General features: G+C 35.9%; 1 protein-coding gene across 9 annotated transcripts in view; it reads left to right on the top strand.

Annotated features, from left to right (window-relative positions):
* dlg5a (discs, large homolog 5a (Drosophila)) overlaps positions 1 to 25,184 on the top strand; it is a 71,631-nt gene that overhangs the window by 20,708 nt on the left and 25,739 nt on the right. For 3 of the 9 annotated variants that reach the window (XR_010895192.1, XM_067385886.1, XM_067385885.1), the window contains exons 2-17: positions 1,618 to 1,686; positions 3,940 to 3,972; positions 4,445 to 4,607; positions 5,725 to 5,868; positions 8,275 to 8,458; positions 11,510 to 11,769; positions 12,857 to 13,169; positions 15,173 to 15,403; positions 17,502 to 17,686; positions 17,768 to 17,893; positions 19,218 to 19,350; positions 20,840 to 20,967; positions 21,074 to 21,249; positions 21,338 to 21,441; positions 23,222 to 23,314; positions 23,795 to 24,673. Coding sequence is in view for 8 of the 9 variants with exons in the window: in XM_067385886.1 (XP_067241987.1) it covers positions 1,618 to 1,686; positions 3,940 to 3,972; positions 4,445 to 4,607; positions 5,725 to 5,868; positions 8,275 to 8,458; positions 11,510 to 11,769; positions 12,857 to 13,169; positions 15,173 to 15,403; positions 17,502 to 17,686; positions 17,768 to 17,893; positions 19,218 to 19,350; positions 20,840 to 20,967; positions 21,074 to 21,249; positions 21,338 to 21,441; positions 23,222 to 23,314; positions 23,795 to 24,673 (3,221 nt within the window). In the remaining variant the exon portion in view is untranslated. The remainder of the gene's footprint in view (positions 1 to 1,617; positions 1,687 to 3,939; positions 3,973 to 4,444; positions 4,608 to 5,724; positions 5,869 to 8,274; positions 8,459 to 11,509; positions 11,770 to 12,856; positions 13,170 to 15,172; positions 15,404 to 17,501; positions 17,687 to 17,767; positions 17,894 to 19,217; positions 19,351 to 20,839; positions 20,968 to 21,073; positions 21,250 to 21,337; positions 21,442 to 23,221; positions 23,315 to 23,794; positions 24,674 to 25,184) is intronic. The other 6 variants (XM_067385892.1, XM_067385891.1, XM_067385890.1 and 3 more) reach the window with 4 other exon arrangements.

Here is a 25,184-nt window from a genome sequence, read left to right as displayed (position 1 = left end):
ATCTCCATCCATCCTCTCACTGCAAAGTAGCTTTTGTTTAGAGTGCATTAAAACCAGGGTGTCTATTTCTGAAGCCTACTTCCTGTACAGGACTCGGAGGACTCGGTCTGCTTTCAGACCTTATACAATATCTATTTATTCCATCTGCCTTTCACCCCACCAAAAAAAAAAAAACCTTGCTCTCAAATCATTGCTACCCTGAAGTTATTTCAGGCTATGGGAGGCATTGAAGTCTGCCGCTGAAGTTGCGCTTCAAAAGCAGAATTGTGTCTCGGATGATGTGATAAGAGGGTGAAGCAAGAGCCGAGTAGCTGTGATCTTCTCCGGGCTGGATTTCGGTGCATGTGTTCGTGTGTGGAGTCGGGACTGTGATAATGAACCGTGTCCTTGTCACCACACGCTCTGCTCATTAAGAGGAGGAGCCCTGCAGTGGAGGAGCTGCAAACAATCTGAAAGATTCAATTATCCATTTCATTTTATTCCTATTTGCTTACATGCTCAGGTGTTTTCGCAGGAACGCACTTTAGAATACTTATGTTTTCCCACAGGGTCAATAGTTGTAAGGGATTTTGTTGTAGCTATAGTGTTTTTTCTGTTTGCTTTCTGATCATTTCAAGCCTCGAAGTTTGCTGGCATTTCTATAAATGTCAGACATTGACTGATGATGTTTACAATAATATTGATCATTTTTAAGTGTCTGATTAATTTGATTAGCAGAATGACATTGTTTACTGAATTTTTTTTTTTTTTTTTTAATGGTTTTAAAAAAGTTTACACAATCTTTTACACAGCAATATTTTAATTCTGAATAACTAATATATAATTTTCATAATATTTTATTTCATTAACATTGTTTTTCTTCTAATTAAAAAAGAAAAAAAAGATTATGAAATGTATATAAATATAGAATTATAAATATATTATTTTATTACTATAATAGAAAAATAATAATAGGAAATATTTATAATTTTCATAAAGGATTTTTTTTTTTTAAATTAAACATTATTACCATTGTAATGTCTATTAGGAAATGTATATATAAAATTACAAATATATTATTTTTTATTATTAATAATAACAATATAGTTGTATTTAGATGTTGTTATTATGTAATGTAAAAATATATGTAGTAGTAGTAGTAGTAGTAGTAGTAGTAGTAGTAGTAGTAGTAGTAGTAGTAGTAGTAGTAGTAGTAGTAGTAGTAGTAGTAGTAGTAGTAGTAGTAGTAGTAGTAGTAGTAGTAGTAGTAGATGTAGTTAAATGTAGTTATTATATTATTTGTTATGTAATAAATATCTAAATATATTATGGAAAAAATAAATAAATAAATATATATATAATAGAATAAATTAAGAAATGCTAATAATTTATGTAAATAAACTAATAGACCCTGCATGTAGACACCTTATTGACGAACGATTTGAAGTGTGAAAACTAATAAAAACATTCACACTGACATATCTAATAAATATCCAGGTGTGATGCTTTAGAGAATTGCGGATAAATTATTTTGTGTTTTCTAAAGTACTACCTTTCTGCCAACATTGAGCATTTTGTTAATAAAAGAGCTGTAAGCGTCGGCATTGAGTTATTAATGGTGTTTTCTCTCCTCCGCAGGGTCCACCTACAGCGTCCTGTCCACAATGCCATCAGACTCTGAGAGCAGCAGCTCCCTCAGCAGTGTCGGTATGTCAGAGTTTCGTCTCCCACTCTTGACACCTTGCACACATTGTCACCTTGCTTTGTTTGCATGCGGGTGTGTTTGATGCATTTGTAAATCAATTCAAATCAGACTGAAGTGAACAGATGAACAGTGATAACGGGTGTTGGAGGGCATGACAGATCTATCTGAACGCCGAGCCCTGTTCTCCTAGCTCGGTGCCAATGGAGAATGTGCTCTGAGGCTGACTGTCATCCAAATGACTTGGCAGTTTTGTTGTGCTAGAGATACCCATAATGCCCTCTGCCTGTTTGGGTCTGATGAGGAGCAATGTGGGTTTGAGATGACGAGGTCAACAAAAGGCCTGTTCACAGTCAGTTGCAAATACTTTTGGCGTTTTTTTTTTTTTTTTTTTTTGACGCCAAAGTTTTGCACAAAGCAATTTTTTCACATCAACTTTTTAGTCATGATACATTTTGTTTTTAAGTGTTTAATTAAAAAAAAGAAAAATCAACCTAATCTCTAAATTGCAGCATGATATGATATTGTACTTGTGTAGTGACGTATATTAAGATGCATTATTTTGTTTTAAAATCTTGTCATGCATGTTTTCAACTTGGTATAAATAGGACTTCTATTTTAAAATCAGCTGCTATATGCTTTAAAAATGTTCAGACAATTTTACACAGTGAATTTAATAATTTTCACCATACTGAGGATTCCCACAAGCTATCACAAGTATATTTCTAGGCCTGAAAATTTGTGGAAAAAAGCTTTGTGGTGTTTATCCAGATATGTTAACCTCCTCTAATAAATCCCTAGAAAGACAATGAAATGACATCTTGACAAATACTATGTTCTCTGCCTTGCTTTTTATCTTTAATGTAGATTATCCTCTTTGTTACTGAATAAAGCTTAATTCATTCTCTGAATATCTGCAGCAGATTGTCCAAGACCAAAAGATTATTGTGGAATTTTAGTTGCAGCTCATCCCAAAAGATCATCATTTACATAAAGTGCTCAGAATGCCTGCCATTGTGACCTCAAGCATTTTCACATTTTTTTGCTAACGCTTATTTATGCAGCTTTCTTTTGCTCTGCGTTTTTTTTTATTTTTTTTAGTACTGTCGAGCTTTAAAGGTCAGATTTCATTTTAAGCCTGTATTTTATTTTTTTTATTTTAGTCACAGTAGCTCTGCCTAAAAAGTGTTGTTATTATTAAAAAAAAAAAGAATATTTAAATATTTAAAATATTTTAAAATAAAAGCAAATTCAAAATATTAATAAATTCTATAATTGTAAATAAATACTACAAAACTACTAAAACTAACATATGTATTGTAAAGCTTCATAGACACTCTCGAATATAAATATAATTACTTCAATACTGCGAAGTTTAAAATATAACAAAGTTACAAATAAAGTAAGGTCTAACTTATTCAGGTACAAATGTAATCTAAAATAACACTATATAGTACTCGCTTTATAAATTAAATATAGACTAATCTTATGTAATCTAATGTAACTCTACACCCTTGCTTCATTTAGTTTATGCGGAACCATGAATATGCAAATTAGTCCCCATCTCCTCCCAATCACTCCAGCTCGGACTACCTGATCCACACTTCAACTGTAGTAAACACTACACAAGGGCAAGTGGAAATATTTGTTTAATTCTGCCATATATGTTTGAACCAGAAACTAATTTAGAAGAAGTGGAGGAGTGAATTATACAGGGTCGTCTACAAGTCGATGGTAATGCGTTTTATGTATCGGTCTCTACAACATCAGACACACAACAATAATTAATATGATTAGCCTTTGGTTTGACTGTTATCAAACAGCTAATAATGTGTTGCTAATGTTACACAAACCGTGTTCCCATTCGCCATCTTAGAGTCAGACAGCTGCCTTCTAAAAATCAGCATCCTTAGAAATGCTTTGAACATCATAGAAAGTCAGTGGAGAAAGGCATATAGTTCATCATAACATCCTAATATACCTTGTTTACATAATTCACCCACTATATTGCTATATGTACCTTTTTTTTTCTCTTTTTTTCCCCCCTGTCCCTTCTTAAAGGTATAGCTCACCCAAAAATGAGAATTTTGTCATCATTTACCCACCCTCATGTTGTTCTAAACCTGTATGAGTTTCATCAAACGGTTGACGGTAGCCATTGACTTCCATGGTAGTTTTTCCTACTTTGCAAGTCGATGGCTACCGTCAACTGTTTGATGACCAGCATTCTTTAAAATATCTTCTTTTGTGTTCAACAGAAGAAAGAAACTCAGGTTTGGAACAACTTGAGGGTGAGTAAATGATAACAAAATGTTCATTTTTGGGTAAACTATCCCTTTTAAATGTGTTCTTGTGCTCACTGTGGAAAAGCCCCGTCCGCACATTAACGGGATTGGTTACATGTGTGTGATGTAGGAAACAGGCGTTTTCAAACTGTGTTTTTGAAATTGTCTTTGGTACACTGCAGTTTTAAGGAGAAAATACTCACCAGTGGTTTTTGACTGATGAATTTGCACATGGTTTGTCTTAAAGCATATTAAAAACACCACATAAACATATAAACAACATCTAAAACTTGATTTTCACAACAGAGGGTCTTATCAATACCATTGTCATTTACTGTTATGATGTGAAGTTATCATGTAATTTCAAGTTGGATTCCTCCATTGAAGTCTTATTTTTTGGGGAAACCGTGTAGACCATAGCTCTACATTAGTGCTGGGTGAGCTTGTCTGTGCTCCGGTGACGTGCTCACTGTTGCAGGTACCAAAGCCTCATCACCTCCACCTGCGCTCAGTGACACCCGGCCGGCCAGCGAGAACCTGGATACCATCCTGTTCCAGCTGAGACAGGTCACCAGGGAACGGGATGAACTTCGCAAGCGATTGGCTCTCGCCTCCCCTGGCACCACCTTCGATGATTGCAGGTACCAACCTTGGTTTAAAACAGGACCTTGAATGTTTCACTGGTTCTTTTTTGCTCCTGTTTAACCGACTTTCATTCATCTTTGGAACACAAATGAAGATCTTTTTGTGCATGAACCTTCTTTTATAATCACCAAGGCTGCATTTATTTAATTAGGAATACAGTAAAAATAGTATTATTGTGAAATTATGACAAGTTAAAAGAGCTGTTTCCTATTTGATTGTTTTAAAAATGTAATTTAACCTGTAAGGTAGAGCTGCACGATTAGTCATTAAAGATCGCAATCTCAATTCAAACATGATCTCATTACTAAATGACAATGATTCTCATAGGTATTAAACAGCTTCACAAACAGTCTTTTCAACCACACAGTACAGTTATTTTTGTTACAAATATTCATATTAACACAGAAGAACAGGGATAAAAGTTTATAGTTCGGATATAAAAACTGATATCTATGTTAGCGATCAAAATAAAGCAAATCACCTTTTGAAAGTAGTTTGGCTCTTCAAATAACGATTGTATCGATTACATCGTTACTCCACTAGATGGCGACAAGTGACTGTTAAAAAATGTATTTGTCATTGAATCATTCATTCAAGAGATTCATTCAAAAACAATGATTCTTGCAGTCATGAAGTCTTTATGAGTGAGTCATTGAATCATTCATTCAAACTGGTTTTTGTTTTTGTTTTTGTTTTTTATATATAATTTAACATTTTAAATAGACTGCAGCAATTATAATTTTGTCAGAACCTCTAGTAAATTACATGTTATTTTGTTGTCTATTCAGAATTGTGGGAGAACCGTGATCTGTTTAAAAAAAAAATGTGATTAAACCATGTTGAAAATGTTGTTTTTTGTTGCTTAATATTTTTGTGCTAACCATGATACACTACCATGCAAATGTTAGCCAGTAAGCATTAAATGGATCAAAAGTGACAGTAAAGACATTTATAATGTTAAAAAAAGATTTCTATTTCAAATAAATGCTGTATATAAATCTTAGCTATTCCAAACTTTTGACCAGTAGTGTATCCCTGTTATCCCAATTAACATTGGGCTGCCCTTGCAGACTGAGGGACGCAGTGCTGATGTATTACTCTTGTCTCTAAAAGGCCAAATTCCAAACCTGGTCATGACTACGAGCGTCTGAAAACGCAGTGCATGAAGGCCATGGCAGACCTACAGTCCTTGCAGAACCAGCACACCAAGACTCTGAAGAGGTGCGAGGAGGCCGTGAAGGAAGCAGACTACTACCAGTGAGTACAGGCTCCACATGTCTCTCTTAAACACAGAGAATTGATGCCAAAAGCCATCTGCTGCATTTGTAGCACAGTTTTTAATTAGCGCTTACATCATCTTGAGGTTAATTATGGCTTTATTAAATGTCTGAAGCACTTTGTTCTGGAGCTCAATTCATGTTGCAATATTGAGTGCGTAATGCCGGTTTTGGAGCAGTTTTATATTTGAAAATTATTAATTTATGGCCCTGTTTCCACCTGGTATTCAGATGCATTTGGTCGATCAGAATCTCATCACAAGTAGACGGGGGAGACACATACCCGTTTACACCTGGTATTTTAATCCCTCTCTTTTGTCTACTTTCAACCACTTCTGTCCTGATTTCTTCTAAGGAAGATTCTGTGGGTAGGTAAATGTATGGGTTTTTTCAGATCTTTCGATCTAATGGACAAAATATACTCATGCAATTTACATATAACTGCACTCGGAGAGGAGATAATGGAAAAACATACGGAGAGCAGCAGCTTTTGTTTCTGCTTTGTTTATGCCGCAAGACCATGCCAAATGCTGTGAGTGTGTTAGAAATCAGGAATGGTGAGAGAACATTGTGCTTGGTATGTTTTTCGTCTTCAAACCAAATTTGGGTCTTCAGCCGATAAAGTTTAAATTTACTGTCTGGCTAGTGCTCCTCCCATAATGTTTATGTGTTAGGTCAGTAGGCGGAGAGTAGGCAGTCTTTTGTGTCTGTTTGAACACATTCGACCACATGAGCATTTACACTACAAAAGCAATCTGGTCAAATACTTTTTCGACTACCTCTGGAAGTGGTCAAAAGTGGACAAGCTCAAAATGTTTTAGACCATGTTTATACCTATATGTAGTGTTGTCCACTTGTGATCCGATCGGCCAAAACGCATCTTAATACCAGGTGTGAACAGGGCCTTTATTATATTTATATCTACATGAATAGTTCACCCCAATATCTAAATTCCTTTTTTAGTCATCCACATATCATTCAAACCTTAACTACAAAAAAAAAAAAAAAGAATTTTTTTTTAATTGAATTGAATTTTTTTTTTTTTATTATTATTTAGATTTGTTACCTTTTTACCCCCATGTCGTCCTGTTGAAGATAAAATAAGATATTTTTGATGAATTTTGTCCATACAGTCAGTGTCAATGGGGTCAAACAACATTGGCCCAAAAAAAAAAAAAAAAAAATATATATATATAAATATATATATATATATATATATATATATATATATATATATATATATATATATATATACATATATATATATATACATATATATATATATACATATATATATATATATATATATACATATATATATATATATATATATATATATATATATATATATATATATATAAATATCTTCTTCTGTGTACAACAGAAGAATGAAAGTTATGATGGGTTTGGATAGAGAGTAAATGACAGAATTTTCATTTTTGTGTGAACCCATTAGTGTCTTTCTATAAAAAGTCTTATGCATAAATGAAACCACATCCACAAGATATTGTAAAACTGCTCTGCCATACATCATTAATTTAAATGACATTGGTTTAATGTAGCCTCGTTATCTAAACAGGTTGGCAATATTTGATCGTGTACACAAGGAAGTTTGTTCTGCTCCATTGTCTCTGACGCACCCTTGTTTGCCAGTGTGCGGTCATCCACACACCAACATAACCACACATAGATGTGCAGCGGATGTAATCTGATTATGATGTCAGGACACATGCCCTCCTGTCCCCATCTTTGCTGGGCACATAGAGATGAAGATTGAGTTGACGATGGATTAATCCCATATTCCCCATTCACTCAACAGTGTGTGATTACAGCACGCAAAAGGCTGAAAAATATTTTCTGTTTTTTATTTTCAACAACCCACTAATATCTGGTGAAATAGTTCATTTTAATTCATTTAAAATAGATAATTGATATTTTCCAGTATTTAATTATATTCATAATTGAATTTCTTTTGCTTTATCAGCCATCTTGGATGGAGTTTGTTGCAATGTATTATGGGATTGCACTCTCTATGATGGTACCGTGAGATGCTAACTAAGAATTTGTCTGAAAACAAGGTATTTTAGAACTGCAACATCATGTGGCTTACACTACTCTGATGCCATAAAATGATGGCTTACTAGATTTTGGAACAAGTCGTTGTTTAGTTACTAATGTACTGTAGAGTTACCACTCTAGGTCAGGGTTTAATACATTTCTGAGAGTTTCGGTTGTATCAATACCTAAACTGCACAAAAAGTGAAAAAAAAAAAAGAAAAAAAAGAAAAGAAAAAAAAAAGTTAAACATTACCTAGACTACAAAGGTGGAGTGTGATGCAGATTCTCATGTGCTAAATAGCTCGTTTGTTTTATGTTTGTATTTCAGCATACAGCACAGCCGCCTCTTAAGTGAACAGTCTCAGTTAAAGGAGGAGATGGAGGTTGTGAAGAGAGAAAATGCTAAGCTGGTTCGGGAACACAACCATCTGAAACAGAGCTGTGAGGAGCTCAGGAGACTTCACTCTGAAGATCAGAGAGAGGTGGCCGACATGAGACTACAGCAACAACAGGTACTGACTTTACACACACTCCAGGGACAACTAAGATGTGTTTCATACAAGCAGTGTGTAAATGAAATGCTGTAACAGAAATGCACTGACCAGTGTTGGGGAAAGTTTCTTTTAAAAGTAATGTTACAATATTGTGTTACTCCCTAAAAATGTAACTTAGTTTCTTTTTATGGAAAGTAATGCATCAAATTACTTTTGCATTGCATTTTCTCACCTAGGCTGAGCTTGCTTAGTATAATCACAAAAGTTCTATTTTTGGTCATTGTAAAGGCCCTTTCTGTTTCCCCTTTTTGTAAATGCCCTTCCCCTTTTTGTAAATTTTAAAGTAATGCGTAACTTTACGGTTTACTTGAAAAAAGTAATCTGATTACATAACTCGCGTTACTAATGTGTTACCCCCATCACTTCATTCTGCTGTAGCTTCATAGAAAAAACAAGTGATTTCTGGATTAATACATTGAGTATTTTTCAATAATGGCCTTAAATTGTAAAATTGTTATCATGTGTGCATTTGTGAATTATTAGACTTTTATAGTTGACAAATTTAATAAAGAAGGGGAAGAGTCTAATAAATCCATGAAGAAGGGGATTGTTTTTAAATCCAAATTACATCATACCTATCTTAGAACAAAACCCTAATTCCAAAATTGTAGCTATAAAATTTGTCTGGGTTCAGTCAGATTTACTGAATAGACACAGTGTTTGTGTTCCTGTCACTGTATGTTTAACTTGTCCCATTATTTGACAGAGTCGTAAACATTTGGTTTGATTTTTTTTTTTTATAAAGAAGTTTTGTATGCCTGCCATTTGCAGTTGTGGAAACGGTGATACATTTTTTTAGGATTGTTCTACAGTATAAATAGAAGCTCCAAAGTTCAGCGTTTATTTGAAGCAGAAATCTTTTGTAACATTGTAAATGTCTTTTCTGTGCCCTTGCTGTCAAATTAATATGTTCTTGAGGAATAAAAGGATTAATTAAAAAAATAAATCTTACTGACCCCAATCTTTTGAATGGTAGTGTAGGTTTGAAATGAATTTTCACCATGTTTCTGCTAGTTCAGCATGCTATAAACAGCAAAAATGGGCTCAGTGCCGAAACTCTGCTTTGCAGAACCACTTCTTCGCAGCACCGCCCTGCTAATACACACAGCGTGAACATAACCTGTTAATACCGGCACCAAAATACATATGCACTTCTTACACTTGCAGTATGAAACAGGCCTAGTGGTACTGCCATCAGCCAAAAAGTGACATTTGTCTGGCAAAATCGATCCCTGAGTTTTTCGGAGAGCTCCAGGGATGGTTAATTAAATTGCAGATTTTGTCGTTCCCCCGCAGCGCAGACTGTTGTGGGATTAGTACGTCTGTTGCATCATGAACAGCAGCGTTTATGTTTGTAAATCCGGAGGCTGAGCATCCCATAGTAGTGCAACCATATCTGACCTTGACATAAATCGGAAGCCAGGGACAGGAGATTTTTCAATCAGATGCTACCGTGTCAACACGGTGTCTGCTGTCTGCAGCTGCCATGAAGGAATGAACCTTTTCCTGTCGGATTGATTTATCAGGCTTTCTTTCCAGATTAAACCCACAAACACAAATGGAAAGGTTTAGCGCATTAGGATATCTCCTGTTATGTGTCTGGAGCGGTCTTAATTGTCACAGAGATGTCACATCAGGCATGCCACAGGATCTGTACTGTAGCATACAGATTGAATCGTGTTTTGGCCCGTCAGCAATGCTTGCGCTGCCCACAGGCTGCACAAAACGCACTCCGCCTGTTTGAAAAAGGTCAGCCTGGAAGGGCAAGTGCTCACTGACTGATGAAGGACAGAAGCTTTTGCAGTTAGTCAATACTCTAAGCACTGATTACTTGGCCTAGAGGAGAGTTAGATACGGACGCCAATCACTCAGCATATGAAATCCCACTGTGGCTTGGTCAGGCCCCACTGAGGTGTGGGTTTATTGCCCGGACAGGGAATTACCTTCGATTATGTCATTAGGACATATAGTGTTCTAATAGGTCAGCATTTTGCGGAACAAGTGAACTTAATGCTGTTTGTTTAATACTGAATGCGGTGTTTCCTTTTTGTGTATAAGTGCAGTGACAGCATTTTGCTTGTGAGTACATTAGATGTTTTATAGACTCATGATCGCCCTCTGGTGTTTGCATTGTAGATGTTTAATTCAAGTGAAGATAAAAGCAAATTTATAACATTGATAGTCCAGACTCTGAAATATATGATGAGCCGCATTCAAAACCATTGTAAAATAAGGCAGTATATTCAGACATGTGACCACACATCAGTTGGATTTCACATTAGTGCATAATGCCTGTATATCAATATCTTTTGCACTGGCCTATGTAGTTAAGAACAAATACTTTTTAATTTTAGTACAAATAATTAGTGTCGAAAGGCTTAACCTTTATTTTTATTTTTATTTTCATTTTATATTTTTTTTGTATTTTTATGTTTTGTTTTGTTTTCTTTGATAGTTTATTTGACACCACACAGTAAATCAGGTTCATCAAAGCTGTTTTCAACACAGTTAATCATGGTTTTGTTTTGTGTTTTGTGTTTTTGTTTTGTTTTGTTTTGTTTCTTAGTTTTATTTTTATTTATTTATTTTCTTTGACACCACACAATAAATCAGGTTCATAAAAGCTGTTTTCAACACAGTTAATCAGGCTTTTGTTTTGTGTTTTTAGTTTTTTGTTTAATTTTTTTTTAATTTTATTAAGTTTTTATTTTATTATTTATTTATTTAATTTTCTTTGACACTACATAATAAATCAGGTTCATGAAAGCTCTTCTCAACACAGTTAATCAGGGTTTTGTTTTGTGTTTTTTTATTTTTTTTATTTTTTTATTTTGACACCACAGTAAATCAGGTTCATCCGAGCCGTTTTCGACACAGGTAATCTTTTTGTTTTGTTTTTATTTTTGTTTGTCTTCTTGTTTTAATTTATTTTTTTCTTTTTGTTTTTATTTATTGATTCTTTTGACACCACACAGTAAATCAGATTCATGAAAGTCTTTTCCATTACAGGTAATCAGGGAAAACGGGTCATCAGAGGTTTTGAACAAGCTCTATGACACAGCGATGGACAAGCTGGAGGGGGTGAAGAAGGAATACGACGTCTTGAGCAAAAGATACAGTGAGAAGGTGGCCAGTCACAACACAGATCTGAGTCGACTAGAGCAGGTGGAGGAGGAGAACAGGCGCTTGCAAAAACAAATAGATACTCTGCTGAAACAGCGTGACACGGCCATCCAGTACCAACAGCAGTGGTCCACATCTATGAGACGGTACGAGCAGCATCAGTCGTTTTCAATGTGTTTTAAGAGTTTTGTAACACTCTACGAGTAAATTTAAAGATTATACATCAACAGCTTAACTTTTTAGACACTAAAGTCATGTCAAATATAATCTGCAGCCTTTTTTGCATTTTCTGCTCTGAGTCTGAGGCAAGAAGTGCAGAATGAATTGAAATATGGTAAAATATGTTAAACAGGCCTGAAAGTAATCAGATTTGCCTGAATATTTAACAAATTCACACATAAGGATTGAGGGATGTGTAGAAGTTTTGATTAATAGGCATTACATAAAATATATCGGCACACATTTTATACAAGATGTGTACATTTTATTTAAAGGTCATACATCAACACCTTTTTTAGACACTACAGTCACATAAAACACAATCTGCAGCCTTTTTTGCATTTTCTGCTCTGAGTTTGAGGCAAAAAGTGCTGAATTGATTGAAATATGGTAAAATATGTTAAACAGCTGAAAGCATACTCAATTTTGCCTAAATATTTAATAAATTCACACACAGGGATGAGTAGAAGTTGTGAATGACAGGCATTACATACAATATATTGTCATATATTTTACACAAGATGTGTACATTGTTTATATCCTTCACATAAATCAGACAATTGCGGTTCTGGCTTCTGATCGGTCAATACAGTCAGTTGCCAGTCTTTCAATTCAGTTCTTCAATGAACATGCCCCACTTATAAAAATAGTCCTTAAGCATTATAATAATGAAAATCATTCATTAATCATAATAATGAAAATGAAAGTGACATGTGAAGGCCAAGTATGGTAACCCATACTCAGAATTTGTCCTCTGCATTTAATCCATCCAAGTTAGTGCACACACACATTAGGAGTAGTGAGTAGTGAACACACACGTGGAACAGTGGGCAGCTATTTTGCTGTGGCGCCCGGGGAGTGATTGGGGGTTTGGTGCCTTGCTCAAGGGCACCTCAGTCATTTCCTGCCAGTATTGAGAATCGAACCTGCAACCTTCAAATTACCAGTATGACTGGCCACGACTGCCCGCAGGAATTACTAATTAATTCACATTTTTGCTTTGTATCCCATCAGGTTTGACTCAGTGCAACAGGAGCTGAATAAGGCCTCAGCCCAGAACAAGGAGCTACAGAGAGAGATGGAGAGACTTCAGTCGGAAGTGACGCGCTACAAGAACTTCCAGCTGAAGGCGGTGAAGGATGCGGAGAAGTACAAGGAGGAGCGAGATTCTGTGTTTAATGAATACAGACTGATCATGAGCGAGAGGGACCAGGTCATTAAAGAGGTCGACAAGCTGCAGACAGAGCTTGAAGCGGCAGAGGCCCGGCTCAAAAACACCTCCTCTGAGAGGATGGTGGCCAGTGAGGAGCTAGAAGCTCTCAGACAGGTAACACCTTCATAATAACTGATGTCAGATTGGAATATCGCATAAAACATTTGTGAATAAAGCAGTATTTCCATCCCGTGTGTTCAAGAGAACAAAATCATCACTTCCTAGGTAGTGATCGACCGATATTGATTTTTTTATAACCTAAACCGATACCGATTATTTGCATGTTTATGTACCCGATAACCGATATGCAGAACCGATATTTATTTACTGTTATACTTCTGTTTTTGACAATTATTACAACACAAATGAGCTGAACAAACCATTTTATTTATAACAATCACTCCCTCCTCGCATACAAAAAAAACAAACAAAAAAAACTTTACTGAATAATATTAGTTGGAATATATAACATTGTCAGGAAAGTAACAAACAAAACAGCATACATCATTGCATTTTCCAACTAGTGTTATTAATTATTATGTTTTGTCGGTCTAGATCATGAAATGCTTTCTGACAAATTGCTGTAACTTATCTATGCATTTACACAAAACTAAAATTGGGCTACTCAACCGCGATCGCGTGTGGAGATACTAAATTTCCACAGAGCTGCATTTATTTAGATTTGTATTAACTAAATAATGGTTATGTAGTAAATCAAATGATTATATAATCTAATAAAGTTAAACAGCACTTGCCAGTTGGCATTTTATGATCTAAATTTAATCTAATGTTAAATCATGAAATGCCAACTGACAAAGTGCTGTTTGACTATAACTTAATCAACCGCGATCGCGCATGGAGATAATAAATAATTAATTTCCACAAAGCGGTAGGCTATATTTATATGTGTATTAGCGAAATAATTGTTATGTAGTAAATGATAATATAATCTAGGGTGTTTAAACAAGATAATGTTGTCAAAAGTTTCATTCAGTGGCCGTGCTTAAGCCTCATGATCATCAGTTGCTAAGCAATATGAACGAACTTTTTCTTCTAGACTAATGGTGAGCAAATACAACAGATAGAGAATTAAATTCAGCGCTTTTATTTTCAACATGCACTCATTCACGTCTGTTTTATTTAATTCATGTAAAGTTACGTCTTTATTGGGGCAGGACATGACGAATTACACTACGTGACTCAATGAGTTTGTCTCAATTGTTTAGAAACAAGCTGCATAAATTAACTATATCAGGAATTTATGTCTCAGATCTCATTTGTGCATGTTTATGTTAAATAAAGTTGATTAATTAAAGCAAACCAAGTAGAACATATACTTTACCTGTGCACTGAGTTGTTGTTGACTGATCTCCTCAGACAGAGGAAGTCTCAAAACGGCCACAAGATGGCGCCGTAAATCGGCGAATCCGATATTACAAAACCGATACCCGATTATGGAAAAATGCTTAAATATCTGGAAAAATATCGGTAAACCGATACATCAGTTGATCACTATTCCTAGGAAATGGGTGCAAAATATCTGTGATGAAAATGGAAGTTACTGCAATCGGGGAAGCCACTGTGGCTTTTTTTCCTTCATCGTAAATGACTTGTCTCAGAACGTGCAGATGAAACGCAAAAAACACTGTCATGTTATCTTGTGTTCGGATGCCTGGTGTTTGGGAATGCAATCGTGTGAGACACTTCCTATAGTTTATGCACGTCCTCTTATCGGATAAAAAAATTTATCCGCTTCCATTGAGTGCACAAGTTTTTATGTGCATTTTTAGAATGTATGCACATCTTTGTGTTTCCATCCAGTGTTTTTTAAATTTTTTTATGCAGTATCCCAAAATGTGCATAAAAGTAGGTGGATGGAAACATATCTTTTTTTTTTCTGACCTTCATGATCAGCAGTCTTTTGAGTCATTGTATCCCTGTATACAGTATTTAAGATTAAGGTTGGACTGGGTCTTGTTATAATATGCTCTCTGTTCTGTAAATCACCTTTCTGTTGCCAAGTTTGTGCTAGGCTGCCAGTGAATAAAATGCAGTTTTGAAAAAGCACTTTAAATCAATAGTGTATAACTGTCGCTGACGTTGGTGTCTTTTTGTAGGAGCTAAATTCATCGCTGGTGGATCGAGACCGTGCCATCTGTGAGAGAAACGAGCTGCTGGAAAAATACTGCCATGAAGTGAAGGACAAAGCGGAGGCCCAGAAAGAGCTGAGTCAGGCCTGTAAAGACATCGAGACCGTGCGGGAGGAAAGAGATGTGGCCAGGAAAGAGAGAACCGAAGCCATCATCCAGAGAGACCAGTTACTGCGGGAATACTATCAGGCCAGACAGGTGCTTACAACTTATGGTCACATTAATGACATTATTAAAAATATATATTTCATAATCTGATGCTGCATCCAGTCTTCTATGGGAAACCTGAAAGATGCAGGGAATTTTTCAGGCCTGATAAATGGAAGTAAAAGAAGTCATGGAAATGTTTGTTGTGAAGTAATTTTATTTTTTAGTTATGCCGTTCTGCTCAGCGCTTCAGTGATTCATCAATGAAAAATTACCCTTATTGAGTGCAACCTCTTATCTTTATCTCAAACACATGAAAATGTCATGGAGATTTTGTTGGCTAAAAGGAAGGAATAAGAACCTGCACTCTTCAAATCTAATTTGACATTGTCAGGAGTATGGAGAAAATGCTCATTAATTTGAGTAGTTACAAAAAGACACATCTGACAATAGCATCTGTTCATTTATTAGGTTAGGTAGTTAAGTTTTATGGGTCATTTAACTTTATTTTTCCAATGCTTTGTGTTAAGGGAAGTGATTTAACATTACATATGCAAGTGCTTAAAATTCTTGTCTACTGCAATGCACTAGGAATATGAAAGGATCTAGACTGATTGAACAAACTATGCTAAAGAATAATAATGAAGAAATAACAAACAAACTTGGAATTCGATCCTTAATCTGTAAAAAAAAAAAGAAAAAAAAAAAAGTTTAAATAAAATAATAAAAGAAAGAATAAATAAAAGTAAAAGAATAAAAGTAAAGCAGATTGAGGGATAGAAAATCATGAAGATTCACATTTAATCTTCAGACTTAACATTTGTAATGAAGCGTTTCAATGTTTGACTGTTTACTTCTATGAAACAAATTCTCGGTTCGAAATCTATAAAAAATTACACTACCATTCAATAATGGTTTCCACAAAAATATAAGCAGCACAACTGTTTTCGGCTCTGATAATAATAAGAAATGTTTCTTAAACACCAAAATCAGCATATTAGAAAGATTTCTGAAGGATCATGTGACACTAAAGAGTGTTTAAAAGCAGGCTATCAGCATCTATCAGCGGATCCCTAATATATCCACTGATAGACGCCTGCTTTCAAACGCTCCCGTGTTTCCGTGTAAGCGCTCGGTGGTGAAGAGTGTCATAGATGTCTATTTACAACATGTTTTTGAAGCATTGATCATTGTAGCCAATCACAGACTTATCTGTTCAGTGCATGAACACAATGGCCAATCAGAGGTGTTTAAGAATCTGCTCAACAGTGCTCGAAATGCTAGGGAGAAATGCTGGTATCATCACATTTTTTTAAATTTGACAACACTACTTAAGACTGGAGTAATTATGCTGAAAATTCAGCTTTGCCATCACAGGAATAAACTACATTTTAAAATATATTAAAATAGAAAACAGTTATTTTAAATTTTACTAATATTTGACAATATTACTGTTTTACTGTGTTTTTAATCGAATAATAGCAGACTTGGTGAGTATAAGACACTTCTTTCAAAAGCATTAAAATCTGACCAACCCCCACATTTTTTTAAACTGTAGTGTCTATCATATCAGCACCCTTAATCTATTAAAATGTGTTATTTAAATAGTTATGTAATAGATTCAGAGTAACATGTTTCTGCTGCACCACGACTCAAAACTGTGATATTTTATATTGTATTTTACCATTATGATTCACGTTTTTATCTGAGATATTTATCAGCTGCTCTGTCACTGCAGTTACTGTTATACGAGCAGAAATGTCTAAGGGACATCCTCACCTTTTGTTCCTGCTTGTCTTGATTTTTCACACCGGTCCTCAACCACAAACAAACAATACAAACCACAAAGCTCATAAAAATCTCATAAGCTGTGAGCCATTGGATTATTCTAGTAGAAAAAACCCAAAGCTGATTTATTCAGTCAGCTTGAAGCTGTTGAAGCAGCGGTGCTGCTAGAGTCCACTAGAGGTCTCTCTAACTTCTCCAGTAGCTGTAAGGCTCAGAAATGCTATTCTCACGTCCCTAGTGAAGCTCATTTAACTCATTTAACTGAAATGACTTTACACATGTCTTAATTTATGCCTTAAAAACCCATTTGGGGGATGAAATCATCTTGCAATTATAGTCATCATGAATGTTTTTGCTGCAGAAACAAGACTCTGCCACGCTGGATATGGAGCGTGCCAATAAAGAGATTGATGTGTTGAGGAAGCAGTGTGAGGCCATGTCTCAGGAGCTGAAGGAGGCCGTGCAGGAGGCAGAGGTGGCCAAGTGTCGCAGAGATTGGGCCTTTCAGGAAAGAGACAAGATTGTTGCTGAGAGGGAGAGCATACGGTACCGTTTGACATTGAATTTATCTAAAATAAGCAACTGTTGGTGCTGATGCTTGAGCGTGTGTTTGCTGTGTCTTGGCAGGACGTTGTGCGATAACCTGCGCAGAGAGAGAGACCGTGCCGTCAGCGATCTGGCTGATGCCCTCCGTAACCTTGACGACATGAGGAAACAGCGGAACGATGCAGCCAGGGAACTTAAAGAGCTCAAGTAAACATTTTTTAGCCCTGCTTTTCTGCCAATCTTTCAGTCAGTTTTTGACATATAATATACAGATAATATTAAGCAAATATGACACATTAATATGAGACAAATTGACACAAATATTAAATTTTCATCTCACCTCCCAATGGTCTGAACAATCAAACGTCCCAAAATAACTTCACAGTATTTTAAGAGACAATGATATATGGCTATGAAATTTATATTATGGAATGTTCATTGTAATTGTTCAAGTTTGCAGCCATAATAACTTGAAAATGCAAGTAATAGTAATAAAAATAATAATGATACTAATAATAATTATTTTTATTATTATTTATGAATAAATAAATGAAAAAAGAGTCAATAAATAAAGTAATAGATTAATTGTATATGTACAATATGAATATGTGAATAAATTTACATTTTGGGATGTTCATTGTAGTTTTTCAAATTTGCAGCCATTATAACTTGTAAATGCAAATAATAACTGTAATAAGTAATCAATATTAATAATTATATTATCATCATTATTATTATCAGTGAATAAATGAGTGCATAATTTAATAAAGTAATAAATAACGTAAATAAATAACATCATAATGCAAAGTAATAAATAACGTTTGTTTAATAAAATAAATAAATGGTAGTTAAAATAATCATGATTTTCAGTGGTGTTTTTTCTTGTGTGCATGTGAACTGATAAGCAGCAGATAATTTCGCACTTATAATGCCAGTCTTATTAATTTATGGCAAATGAATCATGGTCCTGGTGGAATTAATTTTGGGCTCAAGTCTGTTAATTGGTAACAAGGCTCGGTCTCTTTTCTGATTAAATTCCTGCTTCAGACGCCCCCTAGTGGTTAGTCCATCCCCATTAAAACTCCAGAGCACCCCCCACCCTCTTGCACTAGACTTTTCTTATGTCACTCATGCCCTCCAGGCTTTCCTCTCTCTGAGTCTATGAATCTTAGTGACAGTTTGCCAGTATTCCCCAACTACTTGATCCTGTTTTTTTCTACCTAATTTTAAGGTTTGACCTTGATGTCGCTTTTATAATATCTCCATCTAGCACAGTTGTTTATAGATAAAACAAACTGTACCAAAAGATGCCCTGATGCCAACCCGCGTTATCCAACTGGCCTGTAGGACAGAGGCTTTCCCAGTCTTGCTTCAGCAGCTTTTTAAACAAAGAGATGGTCTTCACAAAGACTGTTGACATTTGACATTCTATTCTGTGTTGGTTTTTGTGGGCGTGAGATGAATTAGATGACTGTTTGGAGACATGAGAGAGAAAATAGTCTCTTGTTTTGTGCTCTCTCTACCAACAAAGGGAGAAGATGGAGAGCCAGTTGGAAAAGGAGGCGCGTTTTTGCCAGCTAATGGCTCACAGCTCCCATGATTCAGCCATAGACACAGACTCATTAGAGTGGGAGACTGAGGTGGTGGAGTTTGAGAAGGATCGGGTAAGCAATCCAAAGCACTACAGCTAAAAGTAAATAAGGAAAATATAATGATCTTACAGATATATTATAGTTAGAGAAAATATCTGGGAATATGTTTTCCAGGCTTGGAAAAACAATTAATTTTAGTAGCACTTAATTTTACAGACATGTTCTGCACGTACATATTATGTGCTTGCCAATTAATTACCAGTAATTATAATAACTGGGTAATAACTAGGTGCTAACACTGAATCTAACCTTAACCCAAGTAGCTAGCTTATATTACTCAATGATTTTCTTGGGTAAGCATATTAGAAATGTATCTATTGTAAAATAAAATACAATCAAAATTTCTGTAGGGAATAAACATTTTTGTAGTTTTAGATCTAAGGTTTTGTTAGCTACATATTACTCTCATTTAGAACAAAACTGCAAATGTTATATTTTTGAGAGAATCGTTTTTTGTAGTTGATTCCTTTTAATGAATCTGTAAAAATGATTACTCTTAGATGGCTTTATATTGAAATAGGCCATTGAATGATTTGATGATTTGAATTCAATCATCGTGTGATTTGACTCTGCAGATTCTTTTTGGAGGGGGGAGGGGGGGGGGGGGGGGCGATAATATGAATTTATGTCTGAAGGGAACTGACTGTCAAAATTTTCATTTTTTTCAGCTTTTCCATTACAGTCACCTACTACCAGAGAGTAAATTTTCATTTCCATTTAGTCAGTCTACCATTTTTGTTCAGACCAATTATATATAATATAATCATTTATTAGGCTGAAATGTGAGGTTTATCATTTTAGAGAACTATTTTGTCAAAACTTGTTTAAAACATATGGTAATTTTACAGTTTAAGTGTTACCATTGACATTGGTGTTGTTTCAAAACATTGTTACCTAAACTATATGTAGTTCTATTGTAAGATAAGAATTTTCTGAAACAATTTCAGCTGCTGATTCCAAGAAAATTTTGCCTTTTTTGCCGGTCTGAAACGTACTTTTCAGTATTTGTATTTGTAAAAATACTAATCCAGCTATTACAGATTGCTGCAGGTAACACTTTACAATAAGGTCTCATTTGTTGATATTATTTAATGTATTAACTAACATGAACTAAGAATGAGCAATACATTTTTTATAGTATTTATTAATCTTTGTTAATGTTAGTTAATAAAAATGTTCATGTTTATGTTAGTTCACAATGCTTTAACTAATGTTAGCAAATACAAATTTTGATTTTAATAATGTGTTGGTAAATGTTGAAATTAACAAGTATTGCTCATTCTTAGTTTACGTTAACTAAAGTAGTTAACTAATGTTAACTAATTAAACCTTATTGAAAAGTGTTACTGGAAATTCATTGGTCATTTGTTTGATTTATTCATTTTTATTATTATTATGTTGTTCCAAGATGTTCATTCATATCACTTTACCTGCATTTTAGTTTACTTTTTCTCCATGTGGAGAAGTCTCATCTGTCTTTCTATCATTATCCTCCTAACAGGACGACATGGATTTGAAGGCAATGGGGTTTGATATTGCAGAGGGGGTGAATGATCCATATTTACCAGGGGATTGTGGGATATTTGTGACCAGGGTGGACAAAGGAAGTATCGCGGATGGAAGATTGAGGTGAATTCAGATATTGAGTGTTTTTCAGATAATAGCCTCTGGAATGATTACACGGTCATTTCCCTGCTTATAGTTTTTTCCTGACCAACCGTGCCTCTCTCAATAGGGTGAATGATTGGCTGCTGAAGATAAATGATGTGGACCTGACTCACAAAGACAGGAAGCAGGTCATCAAAGCCGTACTTAACGGAGGTGGACTAATCAATATGGTCGTTCGCAGGAGAAAATCTTTAGGAGGAAGACTGGTTACCCCTGTCCACATTAATCTCATTGGACACAAAGGTATCACTTACTTCTGTAACTTTCCACATCTTCCCCAACTCATTGTTTTCTCATTAATGGCCTTTAATTTTGGTCTGCACCCTTTCAGACGCTGGTATCACTCTTGAGGGTGGCGTATACGTGGCTGCTATCGCATCGGGCAGCCCAGCTGCCAGAGAGGGATCTCTTACCATCGGAGACCGCCTCATTGCCGTAAGTCATCAAACAGTCATGCGATCCTTCCTCAAATTGAAGGAAGATCGCTGCTGTCAAGGATCTGATTTGCTCTTAGAAAAGTCTGACCTTAGCTCTCATCACAATCTCCTAACTGAAGCAGATTTGTAATCCAGTTTCTTATCTTAAATGCATGGTGGCTCATTAGATAAACTGCCAATCAAATCCACTCCTCTCCCTAAATGGAGGTGATGAATATAAGACAGGTGATGTGCTAAGTGATAGCTGCCACTCTGGTGATAAGTAACACAGATGTTAATCCTGAGAGCAGATCAGGTGTTACTTTAACTCTGTGCTAGATACTAGGTAGTTGATATCTGTAGCCTTTTGGCTCCGATATTGGCCATGTCAGACGGCTCAATCAATAGGCCTACGACATCTGCCAGTTCTTATCCTGAAAGGAATATTTCACTCACAAATGATAATTGTGTCATGGTTTACTCACCCTCAAATCATTCTAAACCCTACAGCGGAACACACAAGCACAAAAGGAGCAAGTTTGATTAATGTACTGGCTGCCTTTTTCCATATAATGAAAGTAAATGGGGACTTTTGAACTGCAAAATGACACCCCTGGTTGGTCTCTGAGGTCTTCAGGCCAAGACCTTCTAGCCATTCCCAGAACATGTTTTAAGACATATTTAATTTCATTATTCATCTTCTAGTCTAGTCTAATAATGTGGTTCATGGATTCTCGTCCATGGAATGCTCCATTTCAGGTATTTTGCTGGTTACTCGACATGGGTAAATTGCAACCGAGGATTTTTTTTTTTTTTTTTTTTTTAAAAAAGAGTACCTAAATTTAATTAAGGAATCGTGACAGCCCTAATTTCAATTAACAAAATATATTTTACTTAACAATAACAACACTGATGGACTAAAATGTATTTATTTTTGTCCACTAATAACGCCTGTATTTTAGTGCTAAAATGTACTACACAATCACACAAATGCCTTTTTTAAATTGGACGCTATTGGTTCTTGTGTGTTGCTGACATCAAACCTGATGTTTAATAGCACCATATTTTATTTGAGAGCTATTTTTTGATGAATAACAAGTTTGGGTTCAAAGTTGAAGTCTTAAAGACTTGAGAAGACTTGAAACATAGTGCACAAGTAGTACTGTAAAGAGTACTACTTTTATGATACTTTTATGATACTTCTAGGGATCTTTTTGCCATTCTCAATCTCAACAGCCTGGGTCTCTTTACAGTTTCATTAAATGACTAGTACAAATCTTTAGCATTCCTGTTTTTTTTTTTTTTTTTTTTTCAAAGAAGAAAATCAGTCAGTTTAGGTTAGGAATTGACTTGAGGGTGAGTGAACGATGACAGAATTTGGTAACACTTTATTTTACAGTGTCATTGTTACATATGTTACACATAGTTACTATAGTAATAACTATAAATTGAGCATAATTACATGCAATTAACCCTAAACCAAACCAAACCCTAATCCTATAGTAAGTACCTGTAGTAACTTAATATTACTCAGTATTTAAATGTGTAATTACAGTGTAACAGAGACACCTTAAAATAGTGTAACCCAGAATTTTTATTTCTGCATGAACAATCTCTTTAAGTTTAAAAACATGGAAGGATTTATCTGAACTGGAGATCTTAAATGTGCACCATCCTTTCGTTCACCAGTCATCAATTGTCACTGTTCTCAAGTTTCCAAAGTCATTTCTGGGTTTGAAAATAGAAGGATTGAAAAGTTTTCTTTGTTGAAGCACTGACCTAAATTTCTCCTTCCCTAGATAAATGGGATCGCTCTGGATAACAAATCTCTGAGTGAATGTGAGGCTCTGCTGAGGGGCGGCAGGGACTCGCTCGCTCTCTCCCTCATGAAGGTGATTGTTCTCTCACTGCTGTCTGAACGTGTGCGCCGCTCTCATTACCACACGTCAAGGTGCTGCCGTGACATTTATTCCAAGTCGTATTTGAGACAGCTTTGTCTGAGTTAGAATACCAACTCTGAAGCATCACTGAGGAAGTCAGGTTTTGAAAATAGGCTAGTTTGTAGTTGTTCTCATTACTGGTTTCAGTAATCAGTTGAGCCTTCGCTAAGCCCCTGCGTAATGCCAAGTTACAGACAAATGCTGTCTCAGCTATCCATTACCATTGTGTTTGAATGATTTTAACCATTTTAAACAGATTTTTTTTGTTTGCACTGACTTGTAATGTCTTAATAGTTAGTTAAATAAATAGTTAAAGGTTTCCTGACAGCATAAACACAGCATTTTATAACTTGAAGTGAACACAGAAAGTTTGTATTATTGATGTTGTGGTGTGTTGTGTATGCCAGTCATGCTGAACCTGTCCATTAACAGTTCTTTCCTCAGAGCACATCGGGGCAGAACATCTTTGAGAGCCTGAGGGAGGCCGAAAAATCCAACGGCAGAATCCACCTGTCAGATGTTCATTCACGAAACAGCAGAAACCTCAAACACAACAGCTCCACTCAGACGGACATTTATAGTGGGGACGCGGGCGGCGAGAGAAGAAAGACCAGGACAGACGCAGAGGAGAGCGGTTATTCCGAAAGGAAGGTCTTCCCGATCTCCACATTGCACCCTAACACACTTCGACCCGCTTCAGAGCTGGGGCCGGCCCGCTACAGCGGCAGTGCCTTTCAGGAGGTCTGTTATACCCGCTCCGAGTCAGTCGGCCCTGAATGTGTTACCCTGGAGACCACCCTAGAGAAGAAACACAGTGGCGGCACTTGGCCTAAAATGGTGGTGGGTGTTTCCATGACAACCGACAGCCCAGCACAACTCTCCATCTACAGGTCGCCCAAGCAAAGGAAGTCCATCTTTGAAGCGGATTCCTTCAAAAGACCAGATACACCCTCGAAGACAGACTACCATTCGCCTCAACCTTTGAAAGCAGACTCCGCCCCAACGCCTCCGACCCCGCCCACACGTAGCGACTCCTTCAAGTTTAAGCACAAACATCAGGGCAGCTCCGCCTCAGAGTCCACCATCACCACGATCTCTATCCCCGAACCCAAGCAAGAGGACCGCAACGGTAACTTGTACTTCACCGAGGCGGGGCGTGAGGGCAAGGTCTTGAGCTCCAGGAAGTCCTGCGAGGAGGACATTGGTCGGATGCGGCCGGAGGAACCGGAAGTGAAGCGCCCAAGGCCCAAATCAGCCCCCGCACTCAGGCGCAGGATGACTCCTCAGACCATTGCTCTCCAGAGCTTCCAGGTGAATTTATAGATCCGCTGAGTTTGACACAGCCAGCCGCCTGTTTTAATTAGCCTCACAGCCTGAGATTGATCTCCCACTGCACCAGGAGGAGAGGGGAAGAGAACATTAGAAATGCTGACACACGATGATGGAGGATATGCAGAAGGCTAGCTTAGCGTTATTGTATTAGTATGAGTGTTTTATAATATTAATTTGCTAATTATAGTAATATAATCTAGTATTTTTCATGTACATGTTATACTAAAATATATATTTTAATATATGATATATATTAAGTCATAAATTTAGAAGTAGTAGTATAAATAGTAAAAAAAGTGAAATATTATTACAAATTAAAATAGCTGATAACTGATTTTTTTTCTGGATTCTTCGATAAATAGAAAGTTGAAAAGAACAGCATTTATTTGAAATATATTTTTTGTAAAAGTCTTTAATCAAAAGTGACAGTAAAGACTTTTCCATTGTAATTTAATTCATCCTAAATAAAAATATTAATTTCTTTATCCTA

Source organism: Chanodichthys erythropterus, chromosome 5 (genome assembly GCF_024489055.1).
Source record: "Chanodichthys erythropterus isolate Z2021 chromosome 5, ASM2448905v1, whole genome shotgun sequence".
In the NCBI taxonomy this organism is placed as follows: Eukaryota; Metazoa; Chordata; class Actinopteri; order Cypriniformes; family Xenocyprididae; genus Chanodichthys; species Chanodichthys erythropterus.
This window is presented reverse-complemented; position numbering and strand designations above follow the sequence as displayed.